Genomic DNA, 14,931 nt, shown 5'->3' with positions numbered 1-14,931 from the left:
AGGTCTTGTGTTTTCTCCTTAACTTCTCCAGGACATGAACACCTGTTTCCTGGTGAAAGTCTTGTGTTTTCTCCTTAACTTCTTCAGGACATGAACACCTGTTTCCTGGTGAAAGTCTTGTGTTTTCTCCTTAACTTCTTCAGGACATGAACACCTGTTTCCTGGGTGAAAGTCTTGTGTTTTCTCCTTAACTTCTTCAGGACATGAACACCTGTTTCCTGGTGAAAGTCTTGTGTTTTCTCCTTAACTCCTTCAGGACATGAACACCTGTTTCCTGGTGAAAGTCTTGTGTTTTCTCCTTAACTTCTCCAGGACATGAACTCTGCTCCCCCCCTCTTTAAAGCTCTGTGTTTTAGGAGCCAAACATCCCCCCGACCTCCTCCCTACGAGGATCTTCACGCTTTTTTACAGCAGCAGTCGACGTGATGCTGACAGTCATAAATACGTGGAATACACAATTACAGAGCGATATGTACGAATGAAAGACCCAGATGTGATTTTATTTTACAGATCTGAGACATTTTAATCCAGATCTTTTTCACATCTGTTTTTTTCAAACTGAGATGAAGGAAGAACTACTGAAACATGTCGGCATCCTGCCTGAACTTTGATATAAAGACACAGGACAGATCTGAAACCGCTGAAGTGAAGAAAACAAAGTAAAGAGAAGATCAAAGTGTTACACGAGCAAAATAAAACCAGGCCACCGCTGGGGAGAGAACGAACGACCAAGTGAAAGAAGAAACTACATTCATCTGCATCTCCAACAGCGAGCAAACGTCTAAAAATACTCCGAGAAACATAAAGTGGGGCAACAGAAACCAGGTCTGACCATCAACACACACCCGAATGTTTCCTCCAAAGCCCCGAATCTTTGAGGGTTTTACAGTAACTTTAACTTAGTGTCACTTTGCCTCAGTTTCTCTGAATGGACCGGCAACTCAACGCAGCAACCCTACCTATGTTATGGCACATAGAAACAGAAACAACAGCAGGCAAAAAGGTGACGAAAAGGCGCCGAAAAAGGCGACAAAAAGGCGACAAAAAGGCGACAAAAAGGCAACAAAAAGGCGACATAAAAGGCGACATAAAGGCAACATAAAGGCGACAAAAAGGCGACAAAAAGGCGACAAAAAGGCGACGAAAAGGCGACAAAAAGGCGACAAAAAGGCGACAAAAAGGCAACAAAAAGGCAACAAAAAGGCGACAAAAAGGCGACAAAAAGGCAACAAAAAGGCGACAAAAAGGCGACAAAAAGGCGACAAAAAGGCAACAAAAAGGCGACAAAAAGGCGACAAAAAGGCAACAAAAAGGCGACAAAAAGGCGACAAAAAGGCGACAAAAAGGCGACAAAAAGGCGACGAAAAGGCTATATAAAGGCAACAAAAAGGCGACAAAAAAGGCGACAAAAAGGCAACAAAAAAGGCGACTTAAAAAGGCGACAAAAAGGCGACAAAAAGGCGACGAAAAGGCGACAAAAAGGCGACAAAAAGGCGACAAAAAGGCGACAAAAAGGCGACGAAAAGGCGACAAAAAGGCAACAAAAAGGCGACATAAAGGCGACAAAAAGGCGACGAAAAGGCGACAAAAGGCAACAAAAAGGCGACATAAAGGCAACAAAAAGGCGACAATAAGGCAACAAAAAGGCGACATAAAGGCGACAAAAAGGCGACAAAAAGGCGACGAAAAGGCGACGAAAAGGCGACGAAAAGGTGACAAAAAGGCGTCAAAAAGGCGACAAAAAATACGACGAAAAGGCAACAAAAAGGCGACATAAAGGTGAAAAAAAGGCAACAAAAAGGCAACAAAAAGGCAACAAAAAGGCAACAAAAAGGCGACAAAAAGGCGACATAAAGGCGACAAAAAGGCGACGAAAAGGTGATGAAAAGGTGACAAAAAGACGACAAAAAGGCGACAAAAAATACGACGAAAAGGCAACAAAAAGGCGACATAAAGGTGAAAAAAAGGCAACAAAAAGGCAACAAAAAGGCAACAAAAAGGCGACAAAAAATACGATGAAAAGGCGACGAAAAGGCAACAAAAAGGCAACAAAAAGGCGACAAAAAGGTCACAAAAAGGTCACAAAAAGGCGACAAAAAGGCGACGACAAGACGACAAAAAGGTGACAAAAAGGCGACAAAAAATACGATGAAAAAGGCGACAAAAAAGGCGACAAAAAGGCGACAAAAAGGCGACGACAAGGCGACATAAAGGTGACAAAAAGGCGACAAAAAATACGATAAAAAAGGCGACAAAAAGGCGACGACAAGGCGACAAAAAGGTGACAAAAAGGCGACAAAAAATACGATGAAAAGGCGACGAAAAAGGCAACAAAAAGGCGACAAAAAGGCAACAAAAAGGCGACAAAAAGGCGACAAAAAGGTGACATAAAGGATCAGACTTTGACACTTTTCACGACACACAAACATTAGACAGTTTCTACTTGTTATGGGACTTAGAAGCAGAAACATCAGGCAGTTTCTGCTTCTCTTTGGGCAGCAGGAGTTTTCAAACCAAAATGAGGGCAGCAGTGTTTCCAAATGTTAAAGTTTTAGGGCCTCAGAAACAGTAGTGTGGACGCGAGGTTTGAACACAGTAAAAGATATTCCTTTGTTCAAACAAAACATAGTAGATGTAGCATAGGATCACAATCTTTGAAATCGTTCCGCTTAGCGTGCGGTGTGTTTCTGGCGTAACATGAAGTGAATACCTTCTTTCTTTCTTTTGTTCTTCTGTCTTCCCTTTCTTCTTTTCTCTCCTCTTGTTATTGTGACTTCATGTTTTCCTCTGACCTCGTCTGATCTCCCCTGCAGCTGGATTTCCACATTTCATCACTATCATTATCTCTCTTTCAAATTAGCAAATTAAAGGGAAGTTTTTCACAGAGTAAACAGCTGATCTCAGGTCGCTCATCAGAGCAGATCGCTGCTAACACGACCTGCGATGGCGGGATGAAGGGATGAAGGGACCAGACTCCTCGTTAGCAGCTCGGGGGGTATTGTCACATCAAAGACAGACTCCTACTTCTTCTTTTGATCAGGAAACTGGGCGGATCTCACGGGGGGGGGGGGAAACAGATGATCTGAAGCCGCTCTGATTGTTCACGACAAAAACACAAAACTGAACATTTTAAGTCTCATCAACTCTCGGAGCGTTTTAGTCTCGTTCAGCTCCAAGTTATTTACTTCCAGCTTCATTCACGACCTGGGGCCTGTTTCAGAAAAGCAGAATATATACATCCAGGATAACTGATAAAGCGAGGCTTGACCTAGTCTAATCTGAGCATCCTGGCTTGGTTCACGAAGGCCACGTCAGGCTGAGGAGGAGAGACTAGGTCAGGCTGAGGAGGAGAGACTAGGTCAGACTGAGGAGGAGAGACTAGGTCAGGCTGAGGAGGAGAGACTAGGTCAGACTGAGGAGGAGAGACTAGGTCAGGCTGAGGAGGAGAGACTAGGTCAGACTGAGGAGGAGAGACTAGGTGGAGTCAGACTGAGGAGGAGAGACTAGGTCAGGCTGAGGAGGAGAGACTAGGTGGAGTCAGACTGAGGAGGAGAGACTAGGTCAGGCTGAGGAGGAGAGACTAGGTGGAGTCAGACTGAGGAGGAGAGACTAGGTCAGGCTGAGGAGGAGAGACTAGGTGGAGTCAGACTGAGGAGGAGAGACTAGGTCAGGCTGAGGAGGAGAGACTAGGTGGAGTCAGACTGAGGAGGAGAGACTAGGTCAGACTGAGGAGGAGAGACTAGGTCAGACTGAGGAGGAGAGACTAGGTCAGACTGAGGAGGAGAGACTAGGTCAGGCTGAGGAGGAGAGACTAGGTGGAGTCAGGCTGAGGAGGAGAGACCAGGTCAGACTGAGGAGGAGAGACTAGGTCAGACTGAGGAGGAGAGACTAGGTCAGACTGAGGAGGAGAGACTAGGTCAGACTGAGGAGGAGAGACTAGGTCAGACTGAGGAGGAGAGACTAGGTCAGACTGAGGAGGAGAGACTAGGTCAGGCTGAGGAGGAGAGACTAGGTGGAGTCAGGCTGAGGAGGAGAGACTAGGTCAGACTGAGGAGGAGAGACTAGGTGGAGTCAGGCTGAGGAGGAGAGACTAGGTGAAGTCAGACTGAGGAGGAGAGACTAGGTGGAGTCAGACTGAGGAGGAGAGACTAGGTGGAGTCAGACTGAGGAGGAGAGACTAGGTGAGTCAGGCTGAGGAGGAGAGACTAGGTGGAGTCAGGCTGAGGAGGAGAGACTAGGTCAGACTGAGGAGGAGAGACTAGGTCAGACTGAGGAGGAGAGACTAGGTCAGACTGAGGAGGAGAGACTAGGTCAGACTGAGGAGGAGAGACTAGGTGGAGTCAGGCTGAAGTAATTCAGATAGATGCGTGTTCACGGCTTTCCTCAACAGACCGCGAGGTCGATCACAGATTTACTGATGCCAAAATGGAGAATAATCATTGTTCATACTTTACACAGAGTGGGCAGCAGCTTCTTGTGGAAGTATGATGACGTGGAACACATTATTTATATAAAAAGAAAAGAAACACGGCCGCTGTAATGAAACAGAGAGAGAAAGCGTAGCAGACGATCACGGACCGACTGAATGTGTAAGCAGACTAAATATGAACATTAACTGACCTCTGCTGTATGTCATAATCAGACCATTCAAGGATTAGGCTACTAATCATTTGCACTAATTAACAGTTGTACTCTTTGCCTTAAAAGTAAGCAGAAGATCATGTTCCTCAGGAAATTTACCATGAAGATCAACTTTCTACAACGCTAGAGTATGATGCATAAATATCTCTCTCACTCTGTTCCTCCCCCTCTCTCATCCCGGCTTAATCCCTTATCTTGGTTTTGTGAAACAGGCCCCAGGGCTTTAAAATGACAACTTTGGTAGGTAACGTTGTAAAGGTACTAGCCAATTTGGACGGTGATGAATGAAGCAAACACCACTGCGTCTGTTTGAATCTGTAGGCTGCATAAACAATGTGCCAGATTGGTCTGTTAACCCCTGTAGTATATTAACATTTTATTACTTTCCATAAACATCTGGAAACTGTTAACATGAGCAGAGGGTCCCCCAAGACAGAAGTTATGCCAGATAAAAGGCATTGATTGGTCAGTTCCCTACTCCAATCATATACTTACATATATCACGTCTTATGTTAATACAATGTACAGGATATATACTGGGTTCACACAAAGGCAGAGCGGCAATATTTGAAGATTGGGTCGGTCGCCTCTCCGAGCTCCTGCAGAAGCTTGTAAAATAATGCTGAATCTTTGATTGTAATAAACCTTTTCATAATCAAGATCAGTGTCAGCGGATTCATACAGCATACGGTCTTCATACAGCATCACAGCATTACTATTAAAGACAACGCCAATACATTTGGGCGGTTTTGTGTGGTATTGATGAAATTAAGTAGTAAAGTTATTTGGAAAAATGTGCCTAGTGGAAAATGTCACTGGCTTGTAACTTCAAAAATGTACTAGCCATGTTGGCTGGTGATTAAAAAAGTAAATTTGAAGCCATGGTCACGTTGTCTCGTTCTCGAGACCTAAAGCTACTAATGTACTAATGTCCAGTATACCAGAATGATGATACCAAGCCCTACTGGTCACCCTTATCCTGTGGATTGGGTCCAGCAGTCCAAATGAGTAGAGAAAAGTTAAAGATAATAAGAAAAAAGCACCAAAACTGTGAGCAAAAAATGCCAAGAAAAGGCGACAAAAAGGCGACAAAAAAGCAACAAAAAGGTAACAAAAAGGTGACAAAAAGGCGACAAAAAGGCGACATAAAGGCGACATAAAGGTGACAAAAAGGTGACGAAAAGGCGACGAAAAGGCAACAAAGGGGACAATAAGGCAACGAAAGGGCGACGAAAAAACAGTTTCTACCTATGTTATGGGACTTATAGAAACAGAAATATCAGAGGGCAAAAAGGCGACGAAAAGGCGACAGAAAGGCGACAAAAAGGCGACAAAAAGGCGACAAAAAGGCGACAAAAAGGCGACAAAAAGGCGACGAAAAGGCGACAAAAAGGCGACAGAAAGGCGACAAAAAGGCAACAAAAAGGCGACAGAAAAGGCAACAGAAAGGCGACAAAAAGGCGACGAAAAGGCGACGAAAAGGTGACAAAAAGGCGACAGAAAGGCGACAAAAAGGCGATGAAAAGGCGACGAAAGGGTGACAAAAGGGCGACGAAAAAAAACTGTTTCTACCTATGTTATGGGACTTATAGAAACATCAGAATCTCTTCTGAAATATCAGAAGGCAAAAAGGCAACAAAAAGGCAACAAAAAGGCGACAGTAGAGAAAAGTTAAAGATAATAAGAAAAAAGTGCCAAAACTGTGAGAAAAAAATCCCAAAAATGCCAAAAAAAAGTCACAAAAGTGAAAACAGCCATTGAAAAAAGCGACAAACGCCGAAATAAGCGAAGACAAAAAACATCAAGGTGTGACATTTTTTGAAAAGACCCGATGACAAACTTGTAACACAAAAAAATATTGTCTTAATGTAAATAATGGCCTGGGGAAGTTTCATGGAGATATCTGTTAGTTCATATATGGAGTGTCTCTACTTAAAGCTACAGTGCGTAGTTTCTGTCGCCCCCATGAGGAATTCTGAGTAATGACGACTAAACTGTCGGCGTGGCCACATGATACAAGCCTTCTGATCACACCAAGTCAGTCCCGACCCAGAGCGTCGAAAAGTGACTTTCTGTGTCACTTATAAATGGCAAAGGCACCTAGCCAAGCGTCCATTATTGACGCGCTGGAAGTGAGAATGTGTTGTAAACGTTCCTCCCTATCCATTAAAGTCCTTATGTTAGATTGAATGCCTTTAAAATGATCCTGTCATGACGCCCACGTCAAACTGTGCTGCAAATAGTCCTTCTATCTAATATTAAATCAACATTCACAGCCTAATGGTAGTCATTTCTCTCTTGCACGCTTCCTGCAACAGCAGAATAATGAGGCAGTCACCCTTCCCACAACTCCTCCGGCTTAAGATTTGACTCTGAAATTACATTACACAACTCACAAATTACAGCAAATTACAGAAGCGTGACTGTACCAACAAGAGGAAGAGTTAAGTGGCATCATAATGAGATGCATGTTTGCGTGTTCACATTCACTGTGTGTGTTTCCTCTCTGAGTGTTTGGACTCATCCGAGCTTCAGACACAAACAGAGACCAGCAGACGGTTCAGTCTCTTTGTCACCGTCGTCATCTGTCGCGGCAATAATGAACCCGAGCAGCAATTTAACGTCAACGGCTCGGCTCCAGATGGCTGCCGAGACGAGCCGCGGCGCAGGGGAAACGCTGTGTTGTTTTCACAGTTATTACCGCTGTCAGTGAAGTAAATACATTTTCTGTGAGAGGATAACGGCTGTCTGTCAAACCAGTGCCAGGGTCCAGCTACAAAAACGTCATATTATCAGAAACACACGTTTCAAACTTAAAGTGCCCATATTATGAAGACAATCATTTTTTCTGGGATTTGGGGAGTTATTTTGTGTCTCTGGTGCTTCCACACGCATACAGACTTGGGAAAAAACCATCCATGCTGTTCTGAGAGATACGGGTTTCTGAATGTGTCCTGCCTTCAGTCTCTGGGTGAGCTGGTCAACATCTGCACGGCTTTCTACGTCATTGGCCGAGACATTTGGTGTGTGCTAACCACTTTAGCAAATACCACATCAGCTAGCTGTTTCTCCAACTTCAGTAGTTCAAGGCAGGATTAGCTGGGAGACTTCTTCTAAACGAGGGAACACTTCCAACTTTGTGTGGAATACCTGCAGAACAGGGACATGGAAGTAGTTCTTTTGGAGATTATGGTGAACTAGTGTGTGTTGTAGCGGTGGTCTGCCATTGATAACGAGGTGGCTAACCGCTAGCAGCGCTAGCTTCTAGCTAGTAGTCCTTACCTAGCTACTGAGCATGTAGTCCTTACCTAGCTACTGAGCATGTAGTCCTTACCTAGCTACTGAGCATGTAATCCTTACCTAGCTACTGAGCACGTGGTCCTTACCTAGCTACTGAGCGCGTAGTCCTTACCTAGCTACTGAGCACGTGGTCCTTACCTAGCTACTGAGCGTGTAGTCCTTACCTAGCTACTGAGCGTGTAGTCCTTACCTAGCTACTGAGCGTGTAGTCCTTACCTAGCTACTGAGCGTGTAGTCCTTACCTAGCTACTGAGCGTGTAGTCCTTACCTAGCTACTGAGCGTGTAGTCCTTACCTAGCTACTGAGCGTGTAGTCCTTACCTAGCTACTGAGCGTGTAGTCCTTACCTAGCTACTGAGCGTGTGCGACTCCCAACAAAGATGTTCCAGCAGTGAGAGGTCTCACTCTGTAGCTAAAACAGAGACCTGAACACAGGGTGAAAAGAGGAGCTGCAGCAATGAGCAGAACAACAAAAAATATGCTGTTTTCTGACAATTAAACCATGTAAACCTAGTCTGGTACAACATCCATCAGAAACTACAACCAACCCACCACCATCCATCAGAAACTACAACCAACCTACCTCCATCCATCAGAAACTACAACCAACCTACCTCCATCCATCCTACCACCATCCATCAGAAACTACAACCAACCTACCACCATCCATCCTACCTCCATCCATCAGAAACTACAACCAACCTACCTCCATCCATCCTACCACCATCCATCAGAAACTACAACCAACCTACCACCATCCATCAGAAACTACAACCAAACTACCACCATCCATCAGAAACTACAACCAACCCACCTCCATCCATCAGAAACTACAACCAACCTACCACCATCCATCAGAAACTACAACCAACCTACCTCCATCCATCAGAAACCTACCTCCATCCATCCTACCACCATCCATCAGAAACTACAACCAACCTACCAATATCCATCAGAAACGACAACCAACCTACCTCCATCCATCCTACCACCATCCATCAGAAACTACAACCAACCTACCACCATCCATCAGAAACTACAACCAACCTATCTCCATCCATCAGAAACTACAACCAACCTACCCCCATCCATCAGAAACTACAACCAACCTACCACCATCCATCAGAAACTACAACCAACCTACCACCATCCATCCTACCGCCATCCATCAGAAACTACAACCAACCTACCTCCATCCATCCTACCGCCATTCATCAGAAACTACAACCAACCTACCACCATCCATCAGAAACTACAACCAACCTACCTCCATCCATCAGAAACTATGACCAACCTACCTCCATCCATCAGAAACTACAACCAACCTACCTCCATCCATCCTACCACCATCCATCAGAAACTACAACCAACCTACCTCCATCCATCCTACCGCCATCCATCAAAAACTACAACCAACCTACCTCCATCCATCAGAAACTACAACCAACCTACCTAAATCGATACCCACTCCTACCGCCATTCATCAGAAACTACAACCAACCTACCATCCATCAGAAACCTACCTCCATCCATCCTACCGCCATTCATCAAAAACTACAACCAACCTACCTCCATCCATCAGAAACTATGACCAACCTACCTCCATCCACTGTCCGTGGGACTGCATCTTGAGGACGAAGCAGGGGTCAGGTTTGGACAGAGCGTCCCGGTCGGGGATCCCTTTGCAGGTGACCCTCAGCTCCACTTTGGTCAGACAAGGACTGCTGAACAAACCCAGCGAGTTCGCCGCCGACTCGTAGATGTCACTCATGGTTGGAGGCGGGACAGCAAGTCTGCAGCGCAAAGAAAAAAACAATATATACATTAACACTGATAGTGAATCAGTCAAATATGTCCAGATAAGCAACATCTGGCCACTGTATCACTGGGTCACTGATCCACCTAGACAGGGGAAGACTAATGCGTGATTCATGCTTCTTGCGTTTAGTACAGTCGTGGCGCTGCGGACAGGGGTGGGGCTAGAAGGGGGGTACGGGGTGGCACACCAATTCGTATGCCATTATTGGCGTGTTATCAAGACGCATACTCGCTTTTTAGCGTGTTTATCAACGCCGCTTGGCCTCCATTGACTTAAATTACCTTGCTATTGTGTGTGAATTAACGCCGTAGCGAGTAGTATGAAAGGGCGAGAATCTGCGTAGGCAGAGAGGATGGGTCAAACACAGGACATTCACCCAGGAGAGCAGTGTCCCGCGTGTGACGTTTCCTAAACTCAACCGTCGCTTTCTTCTTGCAATAACGCACCACGTGGCGTGTATGTTTACGTCTGCTGTATAGAGCGTAGACATACACGCAGATAGCTCAAAATGCGTACAGATAACCCGCCATTTGGCTTAAGAAAGTGGGTGTGTATTTACACAAAGTCATGACACTGATTATAACAGACAGGAAAACTTCTTCCAGCTCCACTGTTTAGATGTGATCAACTCATATCTGATTTACATTTTATAATTGCATGGGAGTGTTTCCTGTCATGATCAGAATAGATGCAACCAACAGCCAGAACATGTTTGCTGAACAAAATGTGATTTAAACTAGACCAACAGATGATTTCACCCATTACTGTCTTCTGATTATATTTCATGGAAACCATTTGGATTCAACTGGAAGAGTCTGATTATGTTCTGTGGAAGAAACACCACATTATGTTCCAATTTCTGTCCATTTGAGTCATTTAATCTGGCATTATCTCTTACACACACACAAACACACACACTGGGGAAAAAATAAACGCATATCAGCACAACAAAACAGATTATTTGTCAGTGTTTTCCAAGCTGATTGTTTAGTCAAGTTCAGTTTAGACAACTTAGGGCGCTTTCACACCTATAGTTCGGTGGACTCGGTGCGATTCCTGGCTGAAGTTGCAGCGTTGTTGCATTTTTCATTTGAAATCACTAAATGTGTCTGGGTTTTGGTATTGTTCCGTCTTATTGTGGTAGTCTTTTTTTTCTGTTTTGTTCTGTTTCCTGTTTTATTTTGTAGTCTGTTTTGTCACCCTTGTCTTGTTCTGTTTCCTGTTTTATTTTGTATTCTGTCTTGTCTCCCTTGTCTTGTTCTGTTTCCTGTTTTATTTTGTAGTCTGTCTTGTCTCCCTTGTCTTGTTCTGTTTCCTGTTTTATTTTGTAGTCTGTCTTGTCTCCCTTGTCTTGTTCTGTTTCCTGTTTTATTTTGTAGTCTGTCTTGTCTCCCTTGTCTTGTCTAGTTTACTTCCTGTCTTTGTTTGTTTCCCACCTTTTTTGATTGTTCTGCCCCACCCTGATGTGTTCCACCTGTTGTATCACCTGTCCCTTGTTAGTGTTCATTACCTGGTGTATTTAGTTCCTCTTCTGTCTTTGTCTCTTGTTGGATCATTGTTCATTCTGTCTGTATTCTGTTGGTGGGTGCGTTGCGGTTTCCCTGTTCTTCTGGACACTTTTTGTTGTAGTTTCCTTGTTAATAAATTCTCACTCTGAACTGAACTGCATTTGGGTCCAAGCCTCGTTACTTGCATTCGTGACTAAATGCTCTCAGGGCTGAGAACAGTGCTTCTCAAAGTCCAGACAAGTCAATCCGAGCCCGGCACATAAACCTCGTGTTTTTTTAAAGTCTGTTTTCTATTTTAAAATACATTTTATACTGATCAATAAATAGTCTGTGAAAAATGGTTCCAGGTAGCGGTATTGGTACAAAAGTTGACCAGCAAAACAGAGTACTGAACTTGAATGTGTAGTTGATTAACTGTTTCTGTTATTGGCAGCCGTTCTGCCACAAATGAAGTGAGCGTACACTGTGCACTGTGCCCACAGATCTGTGAACTGAACGCACAGATTTACAATTGGAGACATTCCTCCGATACCGCCTAAAATTCTGGTATCGGTATCGGAACGTACTGGAGTTTATACACCGCTCTGTGGTATCTGACGATTTACACTTTGACTTAAGATTTGGTATAAGGAGATGTATGAACTTTACCCCACTTGTATTGAAAACATCTGGAAATTGTTAACATGAACAGAGGGCCCCCTAAGACAGAAGAGTCCTGTTTTTGGGGTTATGCCAGATAAAAGGCCAGTGGTCAGTTCCCTACTCCAATCATATACTTACACATATCACGCCTTATGTTATTACAATGTACAGGGTATATACACACAAACAAAAGGGAGAGCGACAATATTTGAAGATTGGGTCGGTCGCCTCTCCGAGCTCCTGCAGAAGCTTGTAAATTGATGCTGGAATCTTTGATGTAATAAACCTTTTTATAATCAACAACAGTGTCAACGAAGTTCCTTCTCCACACATCGGCAACGCAGTGCTGCAACTAAATATACAACAGCTCCAATATGTAATTTAGCCCCGAAGAGAATGTACTTTAAAGTAGTTTATTTATGTTCTGTTTCCGCTCTGACTGACTCTCAAACTGGACAATGAAAGTAAGTTACGTTGCGATCTTTGTTTGGGTTTGTTCATGTTTCACGAAAGGTTTACCCTGAGGCAGGCCGTATAACAGATAGTCGGTCAGGTGGCTTTAACTAAACACGTTTGGTCGGGACTATTGGCGTCCCTTTTGACGCAGTTATGTTAAGGAAAAGCTCCGTGACACGCGGGAACGGGACGGTTGAGTTTAGGAAAAGGTTGTGTGTGGGCTTACGTTTCCGTGACTCGTGGGAATAACGGGACGGTTAAAGACACACACGGGACACGATCCCCGGTCTCCTGGGTGAAAGTCCTGTGTTTGACCCATCCACAACCCCGACCAACCTCCCTACACGGACTTTCCCCCTTACGTACTCCTCTCTAAACAATGTGTAGCTGCTGCTCTCCCCGGTACGTTCTACAAACACGCTGAAGGACGCCTTTTTCGTCACTTCAGACGCTGACAGCCACTGTCCAAACGTCCGTATTTTATCTACACAGCTACAAAGCCGAGGGCACAGTTAAAGGACAATTTGGGCGCAAAATGAACCTAGGGGTTAATAACACATGTACCGAGTCGACCGTTCTCTGGGATATGTTTTCATGCTAATCGAATGTGACCAGTTTTAACGCAAACCGCTAATTAGCTTATAACGCTAGTCATCAGGGCCACGGGAAAGTAAAAAGAAATCGCTATTTCTATACCACTAACAAGGCTCAAAATAGCACAACACTTCCACGCTAGCATAATGAGGGTCCCTACTAACCTGACAAGCCAGATCCCACATCCAGATGTTGGGTCTGGGAAATCACCATTGGCAGGGCTCAATCTGAGGGGCGGGATTGGTAATGACGGGATCTGCTGTCATTATGTTAAGCCCCGCCCACCGACTCTACACACGATGTCATTGGCCTGACTAGAGTTTGGTTTTTCCAGCTCGCAAGCCAACGCCGTGCTTGAGCTATATTACTGGTTACACGGCGTTTGACTCGGTACACATGTGTTATTAACCCCTAGGTTCATTTTGTGCCAGAATTGTCCTTTAATGTAACTGTGCCCACAGATTAGGAAATGCTCTTTATTGTGTGTACTTTTACTGCAGTCAAGGATCTGAATCCTTCTTTCCTCTGTGTGTGCGATTCAGCTCAGTCTGATTGTCACTGATGATGAACTCTCCGCCTCTCACAAGAAACCACTTCTGCTGGGTCAGGAAGGTGCAATCATATCACCACCTTCTCCTTCCCTTTATCACCCCCCTACTTCCATTATCCCATCAGCAGCACTCGGCTCATCTGATTAACCCGGCCGGCAGAGCGAGGAGGCGTAACGTAATATATCCTCTTCTTCCTCGCCACCGGCTCAGGTTACACCAGGTGTGAGGAAGAAGAGCGGAAAATGCAGTGTTTTCCTAGCCTGACTCAGATTGTAGTCAGAATATGAGTCTGATACCGCTCCATTGGGCTGTGATTATGGGGCGTGTTCCAACAGAACCAGGAAAGAAAATGCCTCTGCACTCAATTGGATAGACCTCCAACCAATCAGAGCAACGGAACAATTGAACTTCCCAACCTCAAACCTCAAATATTGTGGGTGGGGCTAAGTTTGGCTGGCATCCAGGCTAGTGTTTCCCCCTGGCTTTGTTCAAGAATTAGGTGTGCATTTTTGGCGCAGGGTTTAGGCGTCCTTCCTCAAGAAAATGTTACGTTTTTCAATGTAAACAAATGCAATTTCCCCGTACGTTTTGTGTCTTTTGGTTTGTTTTGGGTCTCTGTGGTCATTTCGCGTCTCTTTGTAGTCGGTTTGTGTTTCTTTGTGGAAGTTTTGGACCGTTATTATCTCCATATCTGTGTCTACAACGTTGGAAAAGCTAGAGCAGATAATACATAAATAACACTCAGAGGGCTCTATTTTGCACCTGGCGCAGCGCGAAGCCCGACGCAAGTGTCTCTTTGCTAGTATAAGACCAACGCAGTTGTCAGTTTCCCGTCCAGCGCCCACGTCGTTTAAATAGCAAATGCACCTGCGCCCATCTGTGCGCCCATGGCTTGCTGGTCTTACAGGGAGGTGTGTTCAGGTGCATTCTGGGCGTGCTGGTCTTACAGGGAGGTGTGTTCAGGTGCATTCTGGGCGTGCTGGTCTTACAGGGAGGTGTGTTCAGGTGCATTCTGGGCGTGCTGGTCTTACAGGGAGGTGTGTTCAGGTGCATTCTGGGCGTGCTGGTCTTACAGGGAGGTGTGTTCAGGTGCATTCTGGGCGTGCTGGTCTTACAGGGAGGTGTGTTCAGGTGCATTCTGGGCGTGCTGGTCTTACAGGGAGGTGTGTTCAGGTGCATTCTGGGCGTGCTGGTCTTACCGGGAGGTGTGTTCAGGTGCATTCTGGGAGTATTGCTATCTTGAGGCAGCAGGAAGTGATGGCACCATTGACCAACAAAAACCTGGTCTAAAGTCAATAACGCAGCATTTCATTGTTATTTTAACAGAGCATTAGTAAAATGCTCCTAGGCTCGTGCACAGCGCGTGCACACTATGCTTGTTACACACACAGGGACGCACAGCAGCACACACACACACACAC

The 14,931-nt window shown here is 45.0% G+C and overlaps 1 protein-coding gene across 1 annotated transcript in view; it reads right to left on the bottom strand.

The window, feature by feature from the left end:
- Positions 1-9,711, bottom strand: part of cpne4a (copine IVa) — an 85,305-nt gene extending 75,594 nt beyond the window's left edge. Inside the window, exon 1 of the mRNA XM_078251737.1 lies at positions 9,541-9,711. Coding sequence (XP_078107863.1) covers positions 9,541-9,711 — 171 coding nt within the window. The remainder of the gene's footprint in view (positions 1-9,540) is intronic.
- Between the last annotated feature and the right edge of the window lie 5,220 nt (positions 9,712-14,931).

Source organism: Sander vitreus, chromosome 6, assembly GCF_031162955.1.
Source record: "Sander vitreus isolate 19-12246 chromosome 6, sanVit1, whole genome shotgun sequence".
NCBI lineage: Eukaryota > Metazoa > Chordata > Actinopteri > Perciformes > Percidae > Sander > Sander vitreus.
The sequence above is the reverse complement of the archived record's forward strand: the minus strand, read 5'-3'. Positions and strand labels throughout refer to the sequence as shown.